The sequence below is a fragment of the Archocentrus centrarchus genome, chromosome 19 (genome assembly GCF_007364275.1).
Source record: "Archocentrus centrarchus isolate MPI-CPG fArcCen1 chromosome 19, fArcCen1, whole genome shotgun sequence".
Classification (NCBI taxonomy): domain Eukaryota; kingdom Metazoa; phylum Chordata; class Actinopteri; order Cichliformes; family Cichlidae; genus Archocentrus; species Archocentrus centrarchus.
Window position 1 is genome coordinate 13,009,037 of NC_044364.1, and position 15,643 is coordinate 13,024,679.

At 40.5% G+C, this 15,643-nt stretch overlaps 2 protein-coding genes across 2 annotated transcripts in view; both read right to left on the minus strand.

Moving 5' to 3' along the window:
* The window catches only part of LOC115798205 (potassium voltage-gated channel subfamily H member 4-like), a 43,312-nt gene extending 39,029 nt beyond the window's left edge, over positions 1-4,283 (minus strand). Inside the window, exon 1 of the mRNA XM_030754961.1 lies at positions 4,208-4,283. Coding sequence (XP_030610821.1) covers positions 4,208-4,283 — 76 coding nt within the window. The remainder of the gene's footprint in view (positions 1-4,207) is intronic.
* A 4,422-nt stretch (positions 4,284-8,705) lies between these two features.
* On the minus strand, positions 8,706-14,137 carry LOC115798207 (GH3 domain-containing protein-like). Its single transcript, XM_030754964.1, has 11 exons — positions 13,921-14,137; positions 13,423-13,701; positions 12,617-12,813; positions 12,338-12,532; positions 12,134-12,253; positions 11,423-11,720; positions 10,983-11,172; positions 9,949-10,020; positions 9,717-9,850; positions 9,511-9,599; positions 8,706-9,410 (listed from the first exon to the last, which is right to left on the minus strand). The coding sequence occupies exons 1-11, from the start codon at positions 14,012-14,014 to the stop codon at positions 9,189-9,191; spliced, it is 1,890 nt and encodes a 629-aa protein (XP_030610824.1). The 5' UTR covers positions 14,015-14,137; the 3' UTR covers positions 8,706-9,188.
* Positions 14,138-15,643: the final 1,506 nt, after the last annotated feature.

Genomic DNA, 15,643 nt, shown 5'->3' on the forward strand with positions numbered 1-15,643 from the left:
ACTCACACATAAAAATGCTGAACATAAAACTGCACAATAGATAATTACAGTGAGATTTTGGGCTTTTAAAATAATGTATTATTTAGTCCATCAGCGCAAACAGATGCACAAAAGCACAATGCAGCGTTTTGCATAGTGGAAATAATTACATGGACATGCTGGAACATAATGATGAAATAACTCTGAGATGCTGCTCTTATTATACATGGCAGTCAAGGCAGGGGCTAACTTGGAGTGGCACATTAAATAAAATTTTTGGACAATGTTTGATTGCAAGGCTGCTCACTCAGCAGTGGAGCTTTCTTTGGTTCTGCTGATCTAAATACATTCTTTACTCAGCCTGATGGTAAGAAACTATTTTACTTCATCATCATTTTAAGGCTGCATCACATAAGACTTGTTAAATATTGCTTGTAAAAATCTGTGGATTTTTTTTTATAGAAAAATTGGTATTCAGTAAACAATGATATGATACTATTAATTTACTTAATATGATAAAAATTGTTTTTATCAGCTTGTAAAAGTAAGACACCTTTTCATACAGAAACCTACAAATAACTTTGCTTGTTTAAATAGTACACTCACCAGCCACGTCATTAATTACGCCTGTTCATCTGATCGTTTGTGCCAGATCAGTCAATCACATGTTGCAACTATACATGGTCAAAGTGACCTGCTGAAGTTCAATCTGAGCATCAGAATGGGGAAGAAAAGTGATTGAAGTGACTTTGAATATTAAAAAAATTGCTGATCTACTCAGATTTTTCCACACAGCCATCTCTAGGGTTTACAAAGAATGGTCTGAAAAAGAGAAAATATCCAGTGAGTGGCAGTTCTATGAGTGAAAATGCCTTTTTAATGCCAGAGGTCAGAGGAAAATGGCCAGACTGCTTTGAGCTGATAGGAAGGCAACAATAACTCAAATAATCACTTAGTACAACCAAAGTATGCAGAAGAGCATCTCTAAATGAACCTTGAAGCTAATGGGCTACAGTAGCAGAAGACCATACCAAGTGCCACTCCAGCAGCTAAAAACAGGAAACTTCGACTGCAGTTTATAAAAGGCTCATCAAAATTGGACAACAGAATATTGGAAAAAAAAAGTTACCTGGTCTGATGAGTCTCAATTTCTGCTGCAACATTTGGATGGCAGGGTCAGAATTTGATGGAAACAACATGAAAACATGAATCCATCCTGGTGTGTATCAATTTTACACTTCTGGCCCCTTAGTACCAACTGAGCATCATTTGAACACCACAGCCTACCTTAATATTGTTGTTGACTATGTCCATCCCTTTCCGTCCACATTGTGCCCATCTTCTGACTTTTTACTTCCAGCAGGATACCGCACCATGCCACAAAGCTCAGATCATCTCAAACTGGTTTCTTGAACATAATAATCAGTTCACTGTACTCAAATAGCCTCCCAGTCACCAGAAATCAATACAAAGAACTCATTTGAGATGTGATGGAACAGGAGATTCACATCATGGATCTGCAGCCGACAAATCTGCAGCAGCTGTGTGATGCTATCACATCAATATTGACCGGAATCTCTGAGGAATGTTTCTAGCAACTTGTTGAATCTGTGCCAATAAGAATTAAAGCAGTTATGAAGGGAAAAGGCAGGCCAACAACATACTATCAAGGTGTACCTAAAGAAGTGGCCGGTGAGTGTATGTTGCTATAAACTGTAAATGTTATAATTGTTAGTCAAGGGTTATGTTTACGAGATGTATATTTTTTTTATGTAAATGCACTTCTTTGACTTTATTTTCTATATTGTACAGTTAGTAAATTAAGTAACCGGCATGGTATTTGATCTACAATATGTTTTCTGTGTGAGTATATGTATATTTTGTGATGATGAGTAGGCTCATCTAAACTGAGACATGCTATTTTTCCATAAGCATGCTCCATGTTTTGTGCCTATGCAGATTCAGTTTCTAATTTAACTGAATCTTGATTAGGAATTTGAATTTTATGCACAAGTGAATATTTCCCAAAAGTGCACAAATAATACCTGGCAGGATATTTTATTGACATTTTTAAAATTATTATTATTAATATTAGCATTAAAATAAGCCTTGAAATGTCATTAAAAATCTTCTCCAGGCGTTTTTAAAGATTCCTAATACTGATTTTCCACAAAAGGTTTTAAACTCTATAAGCTAGTTTTAGTACCACAAATCAGACTATTTTTTTCTGTCTTGAATGCAGCCTTCATGTGTCTAAATTCTAGCCAGTAAAGTTCAAACATCCAAGTGAAGTAACAAGATGCAAAACCCATAAGAAGAAGCACTTTAATGAATGCTGCATGCAGCAGACTGACGGCAGTTGGAGGTGACACCAAAAAAGAGACTGCAGGTGCACGGCCCACAAAGCCACTTGTTTTAAGATGCGCTTTTGTGGAACAAGAGACCAGCTGCTTACAAGTCCTTCATTAGAAAGCAAGCATTTTCTCTTCAGCCGACCATCTTTTTCTCCAAGTCCTAAGTGTTCAAGCATCATCCATGTCAAGTGGCAGGACCCTGTCACCCGGGCAACAGGAAGGAAGCTATTTTGAGCAGTGGGCACTCTGCCACTCCCGTAGGAGCCACAGCCTTATGGCAGTAGTGAGAATAGCTTGGAAATAGCAAAAAAAAGATGCACATCCTGCTGATAGGGAAATGTTTCTATTCATTTTATCTGCTGTTCTAAATGGACATTATACACTCAAAACAGGTACTACAATATAAAAAGGGCAGGTGACAAATTAAAGGAAAACCTGAACACTGGCCTAACAGTAAGGGGATCTGGTGGGTAACTTAACCTATCTTCTTGTATGGTTTGGGTTCACCTAGGGAGAAGGGTCAGATCAATACAAAGTTGTTCTAAGTGATGACCTTTATACCATGATAAAACACTTCTATTCTGTGGCTCTGACCGTCACCAGATCTCAACCCAGCAAATGAGGGAATATTTATCAAATAAGGAAAATCATGTGGAACAGCCTCAGAGACTTAAACTAAAGCCAAGGAATAATGAGGTTGTCCCGAGAGCACGCTGTAGCCCAGCACTTAACTAAGACACAATTTTTCCTTTAATTTGTCACCTCTTTACTGTCATTTGTGTTCTGTTCCGAAGTTTCAGATGTGGGCTCAGCTCTAAGAGCTTCAGGACTGAATTACAACATGTAAACGGGGACGGGTCCTGTGACACTGAAGCACCCTAAAGAGCACTACATGCTTTTAAACATTATTGTCAACGGTGACATATTTAGCTCAAGGGCACAGAACATGGGGGCCTGACCTCCTGATCATCCAGCTGAACTGTGCAGTAGTCACATCATCTAGATTCAGTGTGAATCCGCTCATCTCACAAAACTCTACATTGTATTTTCAGCTCCTTTAGTGCTCAGATACAAGAACAATTCCTGATGGGCACCGTGTAAGTGTGCTTTAAGAAACTGAGAGATATCTCATTAGAATGCCCAGCTTACAAATTGAAGCTATAATTGCATACCCTGCACATCACTTACACAGTAATGTCTCCCATTTCAGTGTGTTTATTTCCCCAAGTGGAACAGAGACCAAGCTCTAAGAATCACTGCGAGCCATCCGTTCAATCCGGCTGCTGCAACTAGCTGAGGGAGGACAGGCTGAATCGACAAGCAAACAAACACAGACATCCCCATGGCCTTTATTTACAATGAGCCACAACCTCCCTTGAGAGGGGCACAAGGTACAAAACAAGAGGCACGAGCCAAGCAGAAATGGCAGTGCTGCCTAATGGCTGCTCTGGCTACTGTGAAGCTAAATGTATAAAACAAATGCGAGCTGTTTTATAAAAGTGAAGGCAAACTTTTTTGCTTCCAGTGGAACCAGCAGCAGATATTGTTTTAGTCAGGAAGTTTATGCTGTTTATGTGATGATGACCCGAGAAAAGCTGTTATAAGTTAAAACAGGGGATGAACAGAAATATGCTTAAATTCAGGCAGTGGGTCTCTCACAGTGAAAACACTGCACAGGGTCTTTATTTCCTTTGATGACAGCTAATAAAATTTCACTAATTTTTAGCTATATTTTGACAGGAAAACCTCACAATTGACTTGAAGAGAGCAAAGTCCAAGTCAGCTACCTAAACCACCAGGTCACAAATTGAAAGTGTAAGAATTTAACAGAGAAAAGTACTAGAGAAGCTCGCAGAAGCTCACAGAATACTTACGTGTGCCATCAAAGCGTGTAGCGATGGTGTCTAGAAAGGTGTTCTGTGGGGCCAGGAGGCCCTTCATCACTGGCATCTTGACCCTGATGTGGGAAGGCCAACTGCTGGCCTGAGGTCACACCATCCCAAAGGCACAGCAGGTAGCTTCCAGAGAGTCTCAGCAGGTGCGGGAGACTTTGAGGGTGACTCTCCAGTGCCAGTCGCAGGGACACACATTTACAGTAAATGCGGCCACCCTTCCTGAAGCAATGCCTCTCTGTAAAACAATAGTGCAGCTTTGGGAGGACTAAAATAGCTCACTCCAACGATGCAGAGGTTCGGAGGCAGTCTCAAAAAGGAGAAATTAAGTGTCACAATCACGAGCAGCTGCTCAGCCAGAGGAAGGGATCAAGCACAACTGACTCTGAGATCCAAAGAGCTTCAAAACAGTGAGCACAGCTGTTGCTTGTCTGCACCTTTCGGTCAGAGAGCCGATCCCAGCAGCAACGTGGAGGAAGTTATCCTCCAAGTCTGCTGCGCTTTCCATTTAAAAGAGGACCACAAATTTGTGCGACGAAAAATAACAGCATGTGTCTACACCTCTTTTCAGTGATGCTCAGTGATGTGTCAGGATGCTGTGGGGGAGTAGTTGCATCTTCTTGAGTGTTCTCCCCTCCTCGCTACTCTCACTCTCCCTCACTCCTGCTCCCATCCGCTCCTGTGATATATCAGCCAATGAGATGCTGGCGTTCTCTGTAGGGACCTGTTTTCATCTGTGGTGGGGATATAGAGAGAGAAAGGGAAGGGAGGGAGAGGTAGAGGAAAGAGGGAGGAAGGGAAGGAGGAGGCTTTTGGAGCGTCTGACAGCACCATCACACCCAGCAGTGGTACTATCAGCACATGGCTTTTGTGGGCATGTCTGCAAACCAAGGAAAGATGGATTACCTGTACATCGGTTAACACAGGCTTTTGTATTCTGTTGGACTGTGTGCTGTATTGTCATAGGAGTCTGGCTAAAGGGAGACTGTCAAAGTATTCTAATTTATTTCTTTCATCCAAGTTCGTGAGAGAAGGAGCCGCAGCCCCGAAACGCGATTCCTAGAGTATTTTTGATTCAGTCTTTAATGTTCTAAATGGGGCTGGTTGCTGTTGCCCTATCACCCCCTGCAGAGTCCTCATGAGAGAGTTAAGACTCTGGGATAAAAGCTGCTAAGAGCGGATTAAAAGGATAAGCCTGGAGATGTTTTTCATGACGACTCGATGTCAAAAACCCCAAAGTTGACTCACGTTGACCCAAGAAAGCAATACAGCTTAGCCAACAAGGGGAAATACCTCTAGGCAGTGAATGTGCTTAACAGGGAGATAAATCATCTCTCTGTGTTCAAAGAATCCTATCAAAATAATCTCATTAAAATTGCAGTAATCAGGGAAAGATGACCCATTGCTATTATTAATGTGATCAATATTAAATGCTGAACCTGGAACCTAATATTAGGGGTTATTTTGGAGGGTGATGTGGCTAATATTATAGGCCTATATTATGGTCTTTTGATAATTATTTTAAAAAATGTATATTCTCCTCTGATTTAGAGAGAAAAAAAGGCAGAAAACTGAGTTGATTTTATTCATTATACGGAGGTTTTCAGCATTAGTCATGTTCTGAGTTTTACTTAACTGTGAAGCACATTTATTGCTGCTTTTTTTGTCCCTGCTGTTTGTATGAGGTGACGAATGAAATCCTACAGTTGTATATTTTTGTCAAGAAGCAAGAGAAAAACCTAGAAGAAATCCTACACAATTATATACAAACATGTTTATACTTTGGAACAATCAGCTCAACACTCCAATTAGCAGCTAAAAGGGCTCAAGAATATATTGTTAGTGCTGTTTTCTGGCTCAAAAGACTCGCAACATACACAATAAACCTGCTAAGATCCCTGCAAAATAAGATAAAAAGAACAAGATCTTCAGTAGATATTTTCTGCACCATCCATCAAATGCATACTCTACACAAACTGGGAGTCAAGTAAACCAAAAAAATGATGAGGAAAGAAATATAATAGAAATTTCTTGTGGGGGCTGGTAATCTTGGAGCGATTTAGCACATTCAGCATCTGTGTGGGTGTTTCCTCTCACCAGAAAATGCATTTTTAATATTCATGGTTAAAAAAAAAAAAAGAAGCACATTGGTTTTAGATCTTGACTAACAGCTCTGAAAGCAGCTGCAGACTTCTGAGAATAGCCACGTCAGTAAAGAGGTAGATCTTGTTGTTATACGCTGTAGGTGGTTATTTTAGGGGATAATTAAACAAAACCACAAACACATCAAATGTTAATTGCTGGGAGCAGAGGTGAGCTGCATTTTCAAAACAAAACAAACAAAAAAAAGGTGGGGAAAAAGACAGTGAAAGTAAAAGGCTTGGAGGCTTTAAGAGAGCATTGTTTCCTCTCTCGGATCCTATTCAAGCCCTGGCAGCCATTCACTGCTTTCTATTTTTAATGACCTCTCATTGTCCCTTCTTCTTGTAGTTCATCCGTCGCTGCTTGTCACTAATAAAGAGGCTAATACATTAAACATGCTCACAATCTTCTCTGCGGTCTAATGTGACAGTGTGATGCACAGATGGTCAGGTGAAATATCATCCTCAACTACATTTCCCATAATTCTCAGTTTTAAGGGGACTGCTTCTAAAATTCTCTTTTTGGATGTGAAACCTGGATGATTCTGCTGACTTAATTATGCACACACTAAAGTCAGAAAATTAATTCTTTAAGAATATTTATAGAACTGACTTTAATTTACCAAACTTGAATGAGAAACCATGACCCTAATCCTGATTTAAATTGCAAGACAGATAAACTCCATGACCAGGGTGATTCACACTTCCCTCAGCATCCCATTGAGAAGTCAGGCCTGCCTTTCTCAAATCTGTCTGTTTACACTGAATTAACTTGTGAGAGAGCAGATGTGCAGTCGCAAGCTCTGAGCGTTTGTGTCTGTAAATCCTCTGGGCATGTGAGGACGGCAGACAGAGGAAGACACAAACCATCTAACTAAACACCAAGAAAAAAAAAAAAAGAAGGCAATCTGGAATGAATAAACAGCAAATGAAAGAAGGAAGTACTTGCCAAGCAATATATTCTAATGTGAAACCACACAATAACACTCTACATATTAAAAAATAAATCATAAAAGCAGATTATCAATAATAAAAGAAACATTTAGGTTCATTCCATTTAGGATTATGCAAATTATTTTTGTAAGTTAAGCTATGCAACTGCTGAATGCACAAAAAAAAAAAAAAACTTTTTTGAATATAAATTAGTCAGCAACTTAAGAAAAAGGCCTAACATCAAATTAGTGCCATATTGCTGTTTGCCAGCTTTCTTAAGGTGAAAGTTAAAATTCAAGTGTGTAACACTTGTGTATATGGTCGTAACATTATGCAGCCAAAATAAAGCGAGAACGATGTCAAATCTCGGCTGAAATGGGGCGTTACTAAAAATATTAGCCCACTTTGTGAATGATTCGACCTGAGAAGCATGCCTTGCAATAACACAGAAGAGCAGTAGCTCTGACCGGGGCTTGTTCAGCTTTCAGACTCCTGTTTTCTTTGAGGTTAAAGACGGCAACTTAAAAAAAAAATCTCACAGAATTAAAAAAGTAACATAGATACATATGCTCTCTCTCTCTCTCGTTTTCATTTGCTACCCCCCATTTTTTTAAACAAAATTTTGATAACTTAGATGCTATTAATTCAGCTGAAGGCACTAACAGTCAGAGATATAACCAAGAATTCACTGTTTCTTTTAGGGCTAACAAGCAGTTAAATGCTGGACCTGTGGGAGACAGCATTAACACCATCTGCTGCTCGGCTATATATTAGACTGGCTCCCTCTAGTGGTGACAACAAAGTCCTGACCCTCATATTGCTCTCTGCTTATGATGAAAATGAAGAGCTGAGCTGTTCAGGTGGTGAGCACTGCAAGCATACCGCTATTGAAGCCTTCATTGCTTTCATAAGGATCATCAGTTACAGTCTAGATTAATGATGCTTACCAGTAATCAGCTCTACTGGTCTGAAGGGTTCACTTCAATCAAAGGGAGCTGAAACTGGGAGCTCACTGAAAGCAAGCTGGCCAAGTCTGCACAGAACCGTCCTTCTTTTAGACAAAAGCCTAAAAAAAAAAACTTCCACCAATAAGCATATGACATCACATCATTAACTAAAGCTAAAAATAGAATAATTATCTTTTCCAGCACATGCTGTGACTGCTGTCTAACAACGCCATTCTAAAGGGACCAAAAAGATGAAACTCAGCCACATGAGAGTGGAGTGTTTTTAGATTTAAATCTTGCCAAATTGTGCTTTAGCTGTCACAGGTAATTTCACTAAACAGGATCATGAGACGGTGCTGCTGCTGTGACATTCAGAAACAGATGGTGTAAATTGAAAGGATATTTTAAAAATAAGTTTCAGAGTTTTACAAGCTTTTAGCAAATCCACATGAAAAGACATTTACTAGATATTATTTTATTTAACTGACTTGAAAAACATTAAAAGGAGTTAAAGTAAGATTTGTTTAGGAATGTCATCTGAGTATGTACAAGGGAGAGAAAGGAAACTCTAGTGAGACAAATTCATAAGTCACACCTCTTTTCCACTGAGGCAGTGGAGATGTGCCTTTTGATAATAAGTCTACATTTAAACATGACTCAGAGATTTTGCGTAGCTCGAGTCAGTCCCAGTCTTTATCTGTGGAAATGCTTGGAAACCTTCTAGATTGGGCAAAAACACCATGTTGGTTAAAAAAAAAAAAAAATCAATACAGTTTATGTTATGATACCCTGGTTGAGTCCTCAGATTTCAGTGAACAAAACTGACGGAACACTTTTTCACTGCACAATTTTCTTTCAAAGGCACACTTCATCAGGTTGGTCATAAATAAACTAAAACTAGAGAAATTCATTCAGCACTCATCACAGAGTCTCTAAGTCATTTCAGGAAACAGTCTTCCCCAAGAGGAATTCAGCGTATTCTTTTCTGCGCAGCACCCGGTGCATTTTGAACGTGTTGGGTGAGGTGCTTGAGTAGGCCATCATCCGCTTACGAAGTTCATTAAACGCACCGTCCGCCACCAACTGCACCCTCATTGGTCCAATGCTGCCTTTGATACGGAAGGATTTGTAGACTGCTGAGTCCTGTTGGAGAGAAATGTCCAACTGGGAAGGAGGAGAGGAGATAGCAAACAGAAAGACAATGTAGAGTGATTTAATGATGAATTGCAAATATGCTGCCTGTTGGTGACCTAATTTGTCTTACCTTATGTCGTTGCTCCTCTGTAAGTCTCCTCACACCTTTCAGCTCTAAAAACACCTGGTAGTGAGGGTCTGAGCCACCAATTGAATCTCCTGCAATGCCGCAATAAATAAAACAAGATATGGCGCGCAAGAATTTAATAGGTACACTATCATATTCAAATTTCTTCTATGAGAATATGAGAAGGTATAAAGAAGACCAAAGGTTACCTAGGATGCCACTCTCAGCACAGCAGTAGTCAACCAGCTGAGCTCCTGGCCACTGAGCAACAGCTTTCTTCAAAGCATCGAGGAACAACGCTTCTGACACTTTCTCTCCACGAACGTTCAGCATCTGACCTCGTCTAGCAGAGCACGGAAGCAAGGAGAAGAAAAAATGTCATGTCATGCCTTATATACACACATAGCGTAATGAAAACTGTATGGCTGTCCAATACAGTACCTGTACTGAAACTCCACGATGGGACACTGGTTGTGAAATCCAACTACTTTTACAATGTCTCCAATGCGATATCTGTAACACAGTAAATATGACGTTCACCTATGCAGCTTTCCAACACATCTAATATCTATTTGTTAGCTGCAATATTAAATTTTAACTGCACTGACAATCATATGGACTCACTGGACAAAGCTGATTATACATTCACCAACAACTTTGTTAGGCGCACCTGTTCAGCTGCTCATTAACACCAATATCTAATGAGCCATTCAGCAACCCAGCGCATAAGGGCATGTAGACATGGTCAAGACAACCTGGTGAAGTTCATACCAAGTGTCAAAATGGGGACGAAAGGTGATTTAATGTGACATGGGTGTTGGTGTCAGATGGGCTGATCTGAGTACTGGGATTTTCCCACAGAACCATATCTGGGGTTTACAGAGGATGGCGCCCACAAAAAGAGAAAATGAGCGGCAGTTCTCTGGCTGAAAATGCCTTGCTGGTGTCAGAGGTCAGAGGAGAATGGCTGCTTCCAGCTGCAGTAACTCAAATAATGACTTGTTGCAGTCAAAGTATGCATAAGAGCATCTCTGAAAGCTCAACACCTTGAACTTTGAAGCAGACAGGCAACAGCAGCAAAAGACCATACCAGCTGCCACTCCTGTCAGCTAAGAACAGGAAACAGAGGCTACAATTCACACAGGCTCACCAAGATTGGACAATTTAAGATTGGAAAAACATTGCCTGGTCTGATGAGTTTCAATTTCTGCTGCAACATTAGAATGGCAGGGTCAGAATTTAGTGTAATAACATGACAGCATGGATATATCCTGCTTTATAACAAAGGTTCAGGCTGATCGTGGTGGTGTAATGGTGGGGGATATTTGTTTGATCTCCATAATAACATCCTTTAAACTCCACAGCCCCATGTATCCTTAAACAAATGTAAAACATTAAAAAGCAGTGTGAGCTGGAACAATCATGAGGACATAAACATACTACTACAGTTTTCTTGTTAGTAGATGAAATCAAACCTGAAAAGTCCAGAAGCATTTGTGACAAGAAGCTCATAGTTTTCTCCCTCCTTCACCTCCTCCATCAACAGAGTGTGAGGTGTCTCCTCATCCAGGCTGCTCTCTGAGATGAACTCGCAGAACATTGAACGAGGGCACAGCAAGTAATGCCTGTTTAACTCCTGAGGCCACAGGTTCACCCCGATTAGACCTGCAGGGGCACGGACAACGAGTGCAAATGCTGACCAAGTCCACATTTGGAAACGCTACAAACGCTTTTAATAGTAACATATTTGGCTATGCCTTGCATATTCTTCCCTGCACTTTTTTGGTTGCAACTGCAGACTATATTTATTCCTGATAACTGGTACAATTTGTAATTAAAATAAAGAATAATAAATCTTAAAAAAAAAAAAATCTTAAAAATGCAAATCTGGTCTACATACATACATGGCTCTTACCTTCAGTGGCAGCATAGAAGGGTGAGTAGAAAGGCACTCCTTTGCAGTAGTTCTCCCTCAACATTTCACCATAGATCTGATTAGAACCCGAGTCCACTGCCAGAACCAGGTGCAGATGAGGCCACAGGCGCTTGGCAATCCCCCTGAAGCTGTCTTGGAAGTGGGCCCGGAGCTGGGCAGCCCTCTGTGGGTCTGGCTTCATTAGCGCTTCAAGCCTGGCCCTTACTTTGGGCTCCAGAGACAGAGCAGTACTGATTTTCCCTCGTTCAATGTCCTCCACAAGTTCCTGCCAACGCTCCTATGGGATCGAGAGCATATTAGGTAGAAACTACTTGCCTAATCCTTTAGTCATTAAACAAATTAACACACCTCTTTTTAATCCCTCAGTGGGAGCTTGACACCTGACTCAGGATTTCATCCTGCCTTACAAGATAATGTCCCAGTGAGAGAGAAGCAAGGCATGTACAAAGTGGCAGTCAAGGACCAACAACGGAGCGCTACTGCTCAGTGAAATTTTGTCTCTTTAAAATGAGACAAGAAATAAAATTACTAATGCATTTTTTAAAAGGACGCATTTTATGATTACCATGTATTATAATTTTTATTTTCACTATTTCCCATTCTGTACTGTTTTTATGTCTCAACTCACATAAAACAGAAAAAACACAACACAGAATAAAAATAACTTTTACACGACATGCATCCATGTACCTGTAGGGCACTGAAGGCATAGAAAACTGTGGAGGCAAAGTTGGACTCCAGTGTTCCCACACTAGGATCTTTCAGAGCAAAAAGAAGATGCAGGTACAGGGTGTCCTTCTCATTGGAAACCTGAAGAAACAGAGGACCTTTTTGCATAAGTACATAAATGAAGAGGTCATACTCAGGCTGACCACTTATCAGACTTGTTGATACCTCGAAGGCAGTTGCTGGAGTTGTATACAGGTTTAGCATATGGTGTGAGGAGGCTGGTGTCGAGGAGTTTGGCCCGATGGGAATGCCAGCCTCAGACTGCCGAAAAGTAGGAGTGTAAAAAAATTTGGTGGTGCGCTGAAGGCTGCTGGTCTCAGGGAATGCCTGCCGCATGGCATCTAAACACACAGTCACTCCCTGATGAACGCACACAACAAGCATTATTAGTAACATCTGCATGCACACTACACAGGTTATATCATCATCAAGCAGTGACTTCACCTGCAGGAAAAACTCAGTGTTGGTGTTCTTGGTGCTGAGCAGCATGGCACTGGATCCTGACGTTCCAGAGGTCATGGCCAGAATCTGTGGCTTCTCAGCAATGATCAGATTCTCTTCGCCAGCTACGATGCGTTTGATTAGGTCTTGATAGTGCTTGTATGTAGTAATAGGGTGACGTGCACGAAATTCATCACTATCTGAAAAATAAACAGATTTTAGTTTTTTGAGTCAAAAATATCATGACAGCTGTCATTTATCTTTCATCATATTAGTTTATTTTAAGCAAAAGTAACATCCTCAGATGATCATGGTGGCTAAGTCTAGAAATAGTCTAGTACTCCTTACATCAATACTAAGGGTGTTGAAACTGTGATGCCAAAATTAATATAGATGTAATGTCAAATCATAAATAATCATGTAATAATCAGCATATGGAGTCAAATTGAAATTAATGCATGAATTATTGTTTCAGTCACTTGTAAACTGAATATGCCTGGGGGACATTTGGTCAAATAAAACAATAAATGTGATGATACAGGTTCAAGAGTTATAAAATTTTATAGACAAAAACCCCCAAAAAACTCAACAAACAATAAAAATAGTTAAAAAAAAATGATAGCTGCAACTCTAATTACATTTGGACAGTAACATTTCAGCCCTATGTCAGCTGGGACGTAGGGCTGAAATTTTTCTTTAATGCGCCACTTTTCTTTTCTTTAATGTGTCACTCCTGGTCTTCCCATGCGTCTACACTAAACAAGCACAAATGTCACCTACTTACTAACGCTATCTACTTCTCTCCTTACCTTTAACTGAGCTGAAGTCGTACTGTCTTCCATAATAAGTGTTTGCGTTTTTACGCAAGCGCTTCAGCAGCGTCTCCTCCTGGACTTCCTTCACCTTGAGTGTGTCGGCTTCAAGTTTCCTTCTCTGCCACCTGCCCAGCCAGCCTACAACTTTCACCGCCACATACTGGCTCAACAGGCTGCTTAAAGTCCGATTTTCACCTTTTATCTTCAAGCTAATGAGCGCCATCCCAGCCAGAGAGCACACACCGACGACGGCGGTCAGAAGGGACGGAACGGCTGAGAAGGAGCCGGGGTTAAAAAAGAAAAAAAAAACAAAAAAAACACAGAAGCGCCAGGTGGAGGCGCTGTTAGTCAGCATTATACCTACATCACCGTTACCTTTTTCATAAACATACAAGACCACACAGTCTGCCGTCAAACTGCACAATACTGTTGCGACATGATGCCGTTTATATCGCCATTTCACAAGCTCATTTTTGTAATTTCACCGCTTACCTGGAGTCTGTCTGCTGATGGCCAGAGCGACCGATAAAACCGCGAAACAAAGCGGCACTGCTGCACGAAACCAGGAGAAAGCCATCTGGAGCATTATATAAGATGTAATGTCCCTGTGGTTTTAATAGCTTATATCTACAAAAAGCGTTTAGACCGCTTTTATATGCCGAAGGAAGAACGTCAACTTTTACTTTCGCAGCTGTCTGTGCTGCTTCCGTGTTTGGGTCAGAGCTCAGCGCTGATTGGTTTGACTAACCCATGGCGTAGTCAATCTGGACAACCCAACTGATTAAAAAAAAAGAAAAATATTTTAAATTTCTTTTCACTAACTATGCATGAATCACTCCCGTTCGCTCTTTCAAACAACAAAACTTTGCTACAAAATCCGTTTTCGCTTATCCGTTTGGCCTGGATGGCAGAGCGGTAGGCTCTGCGACCAGGTCACAGTATCATTGGGAGGCGTTTATTTAACTCTCATTTCTGATAGTAACTATTAAACAAGTAAGGTGTATTCAGTGATGTGTTCTTGGGAAAAAATCCTCGCTGACAAATGTCTTAATGCATATATACAAAAGTTTATTGCAAAGAAACAGACAGTGTCAAAACAGGCGCTTTCCTTTGCGACCTGGGAGAGGGTAAGTCTCTAATCGCCCTAGCTCTCAGACAAAGGGACTTGCAAGAGTTATATAGTGTAGTGTTGGCAACCCCCACATCCTAACTTCCATATATGGTTAAGAAACAAACTTCAGCCTCCTAACCTATAGCTAAACATCTGGACATCTCCTTATATGGCAAGCCAGAGAGGTAGAAGAGGGGGCCTCTTTGTGCATTCCTTCTGGCTTGAGGCCAGAACTTAAAGCTCAGGTTACCCTTCTGCACAATCAATAAAGGCTAAAAGAAAGGGACCATATATGCATACACATAGAAAGTTTAACAGAACAATACAGACACTACATAAAGTATTTTCTGAATAACCAGGTATAGCTTATTTCCTGCATGTATGTGAGGTCATTCCTTTTTTAGAGAGAGCAACAAAAGGTTACACTCTCTCATACCATTCACTCCTAAAGCAGCCCTGACTCAAGGCCATAATCCTAATGGAGAAAACCTATACATAGATGCAGTTTAACACACAATTTAACACACAGATCGATCAGACACTACATATTTCCCCCCTTTGAGACTTCCAAGTAAGTCTCAAAAACAAAGATACTTATTATTATTCCAAATAACAGTTTCTCCCATAGCATGATTTTAACAAAACTCTTTTCTGATTTCCTATGAGGTGTGGGAGCAAAAAACCCCTGCCTGGCAGCTTTCTTTCTTAAATGACCATCTTAACACAATCAAGGCTGGAAAAATTCTCCCACGACCCTGCTGCCCACAGCGATCACCTTTCGTACCCCAGAGGAACTCAAAAAGACAAAGGGAGTGTTAATGATTGTCATATTACCATTTAGCAAATACACAAGAAAGCCTCAGCAAAGAAAATCAAAAAAAAGTGTCCATTAGATCAGCTGGTCGACCCATCGGACCTCTCTTATGGACCTCTCCCTGCCTATCCATTTCTCTCCCTAGAATCGAATAAAAGAATAAAACCTCTGAGGTCCCAGTGTACTTACCAAACGACAGAGACATCATTCTTGAATTAATTTAGCCAAAATGTTGTGCATACATAGAAAACTGTCACAAGTCCAACTATTGTGTTATAGTGTACATACAA

What these genes read in the sequence shown, in the direction of transcription:
- LOC115798207 (XM_030754964.1), bottom strand. Translation starts at nt 14,014, where the DNA reads ATGCTCCAGATGGCTTTCTCCTGGTTTCGTGCAGCAGTGCCGCTTTGT. An exon ending in CGACTTCAGCTCAGTTAAAG is followed by an intron (nt 12,814 to 13,422) that starts GTAAGGAGAGAA and finishes TTTATTTTTCAG; the next exon opens with ATAGTGATGAATTTCGTGCA. An exon ending in TGCTGAGAGTGGCATCCTAG is followed by an intron (nt 9,600 to 9,716) that starts GTAACCTTTGGT and finishes GCGGCATTGCAG; the next exon opens with GAGATTCAATTGGTGGCTCA.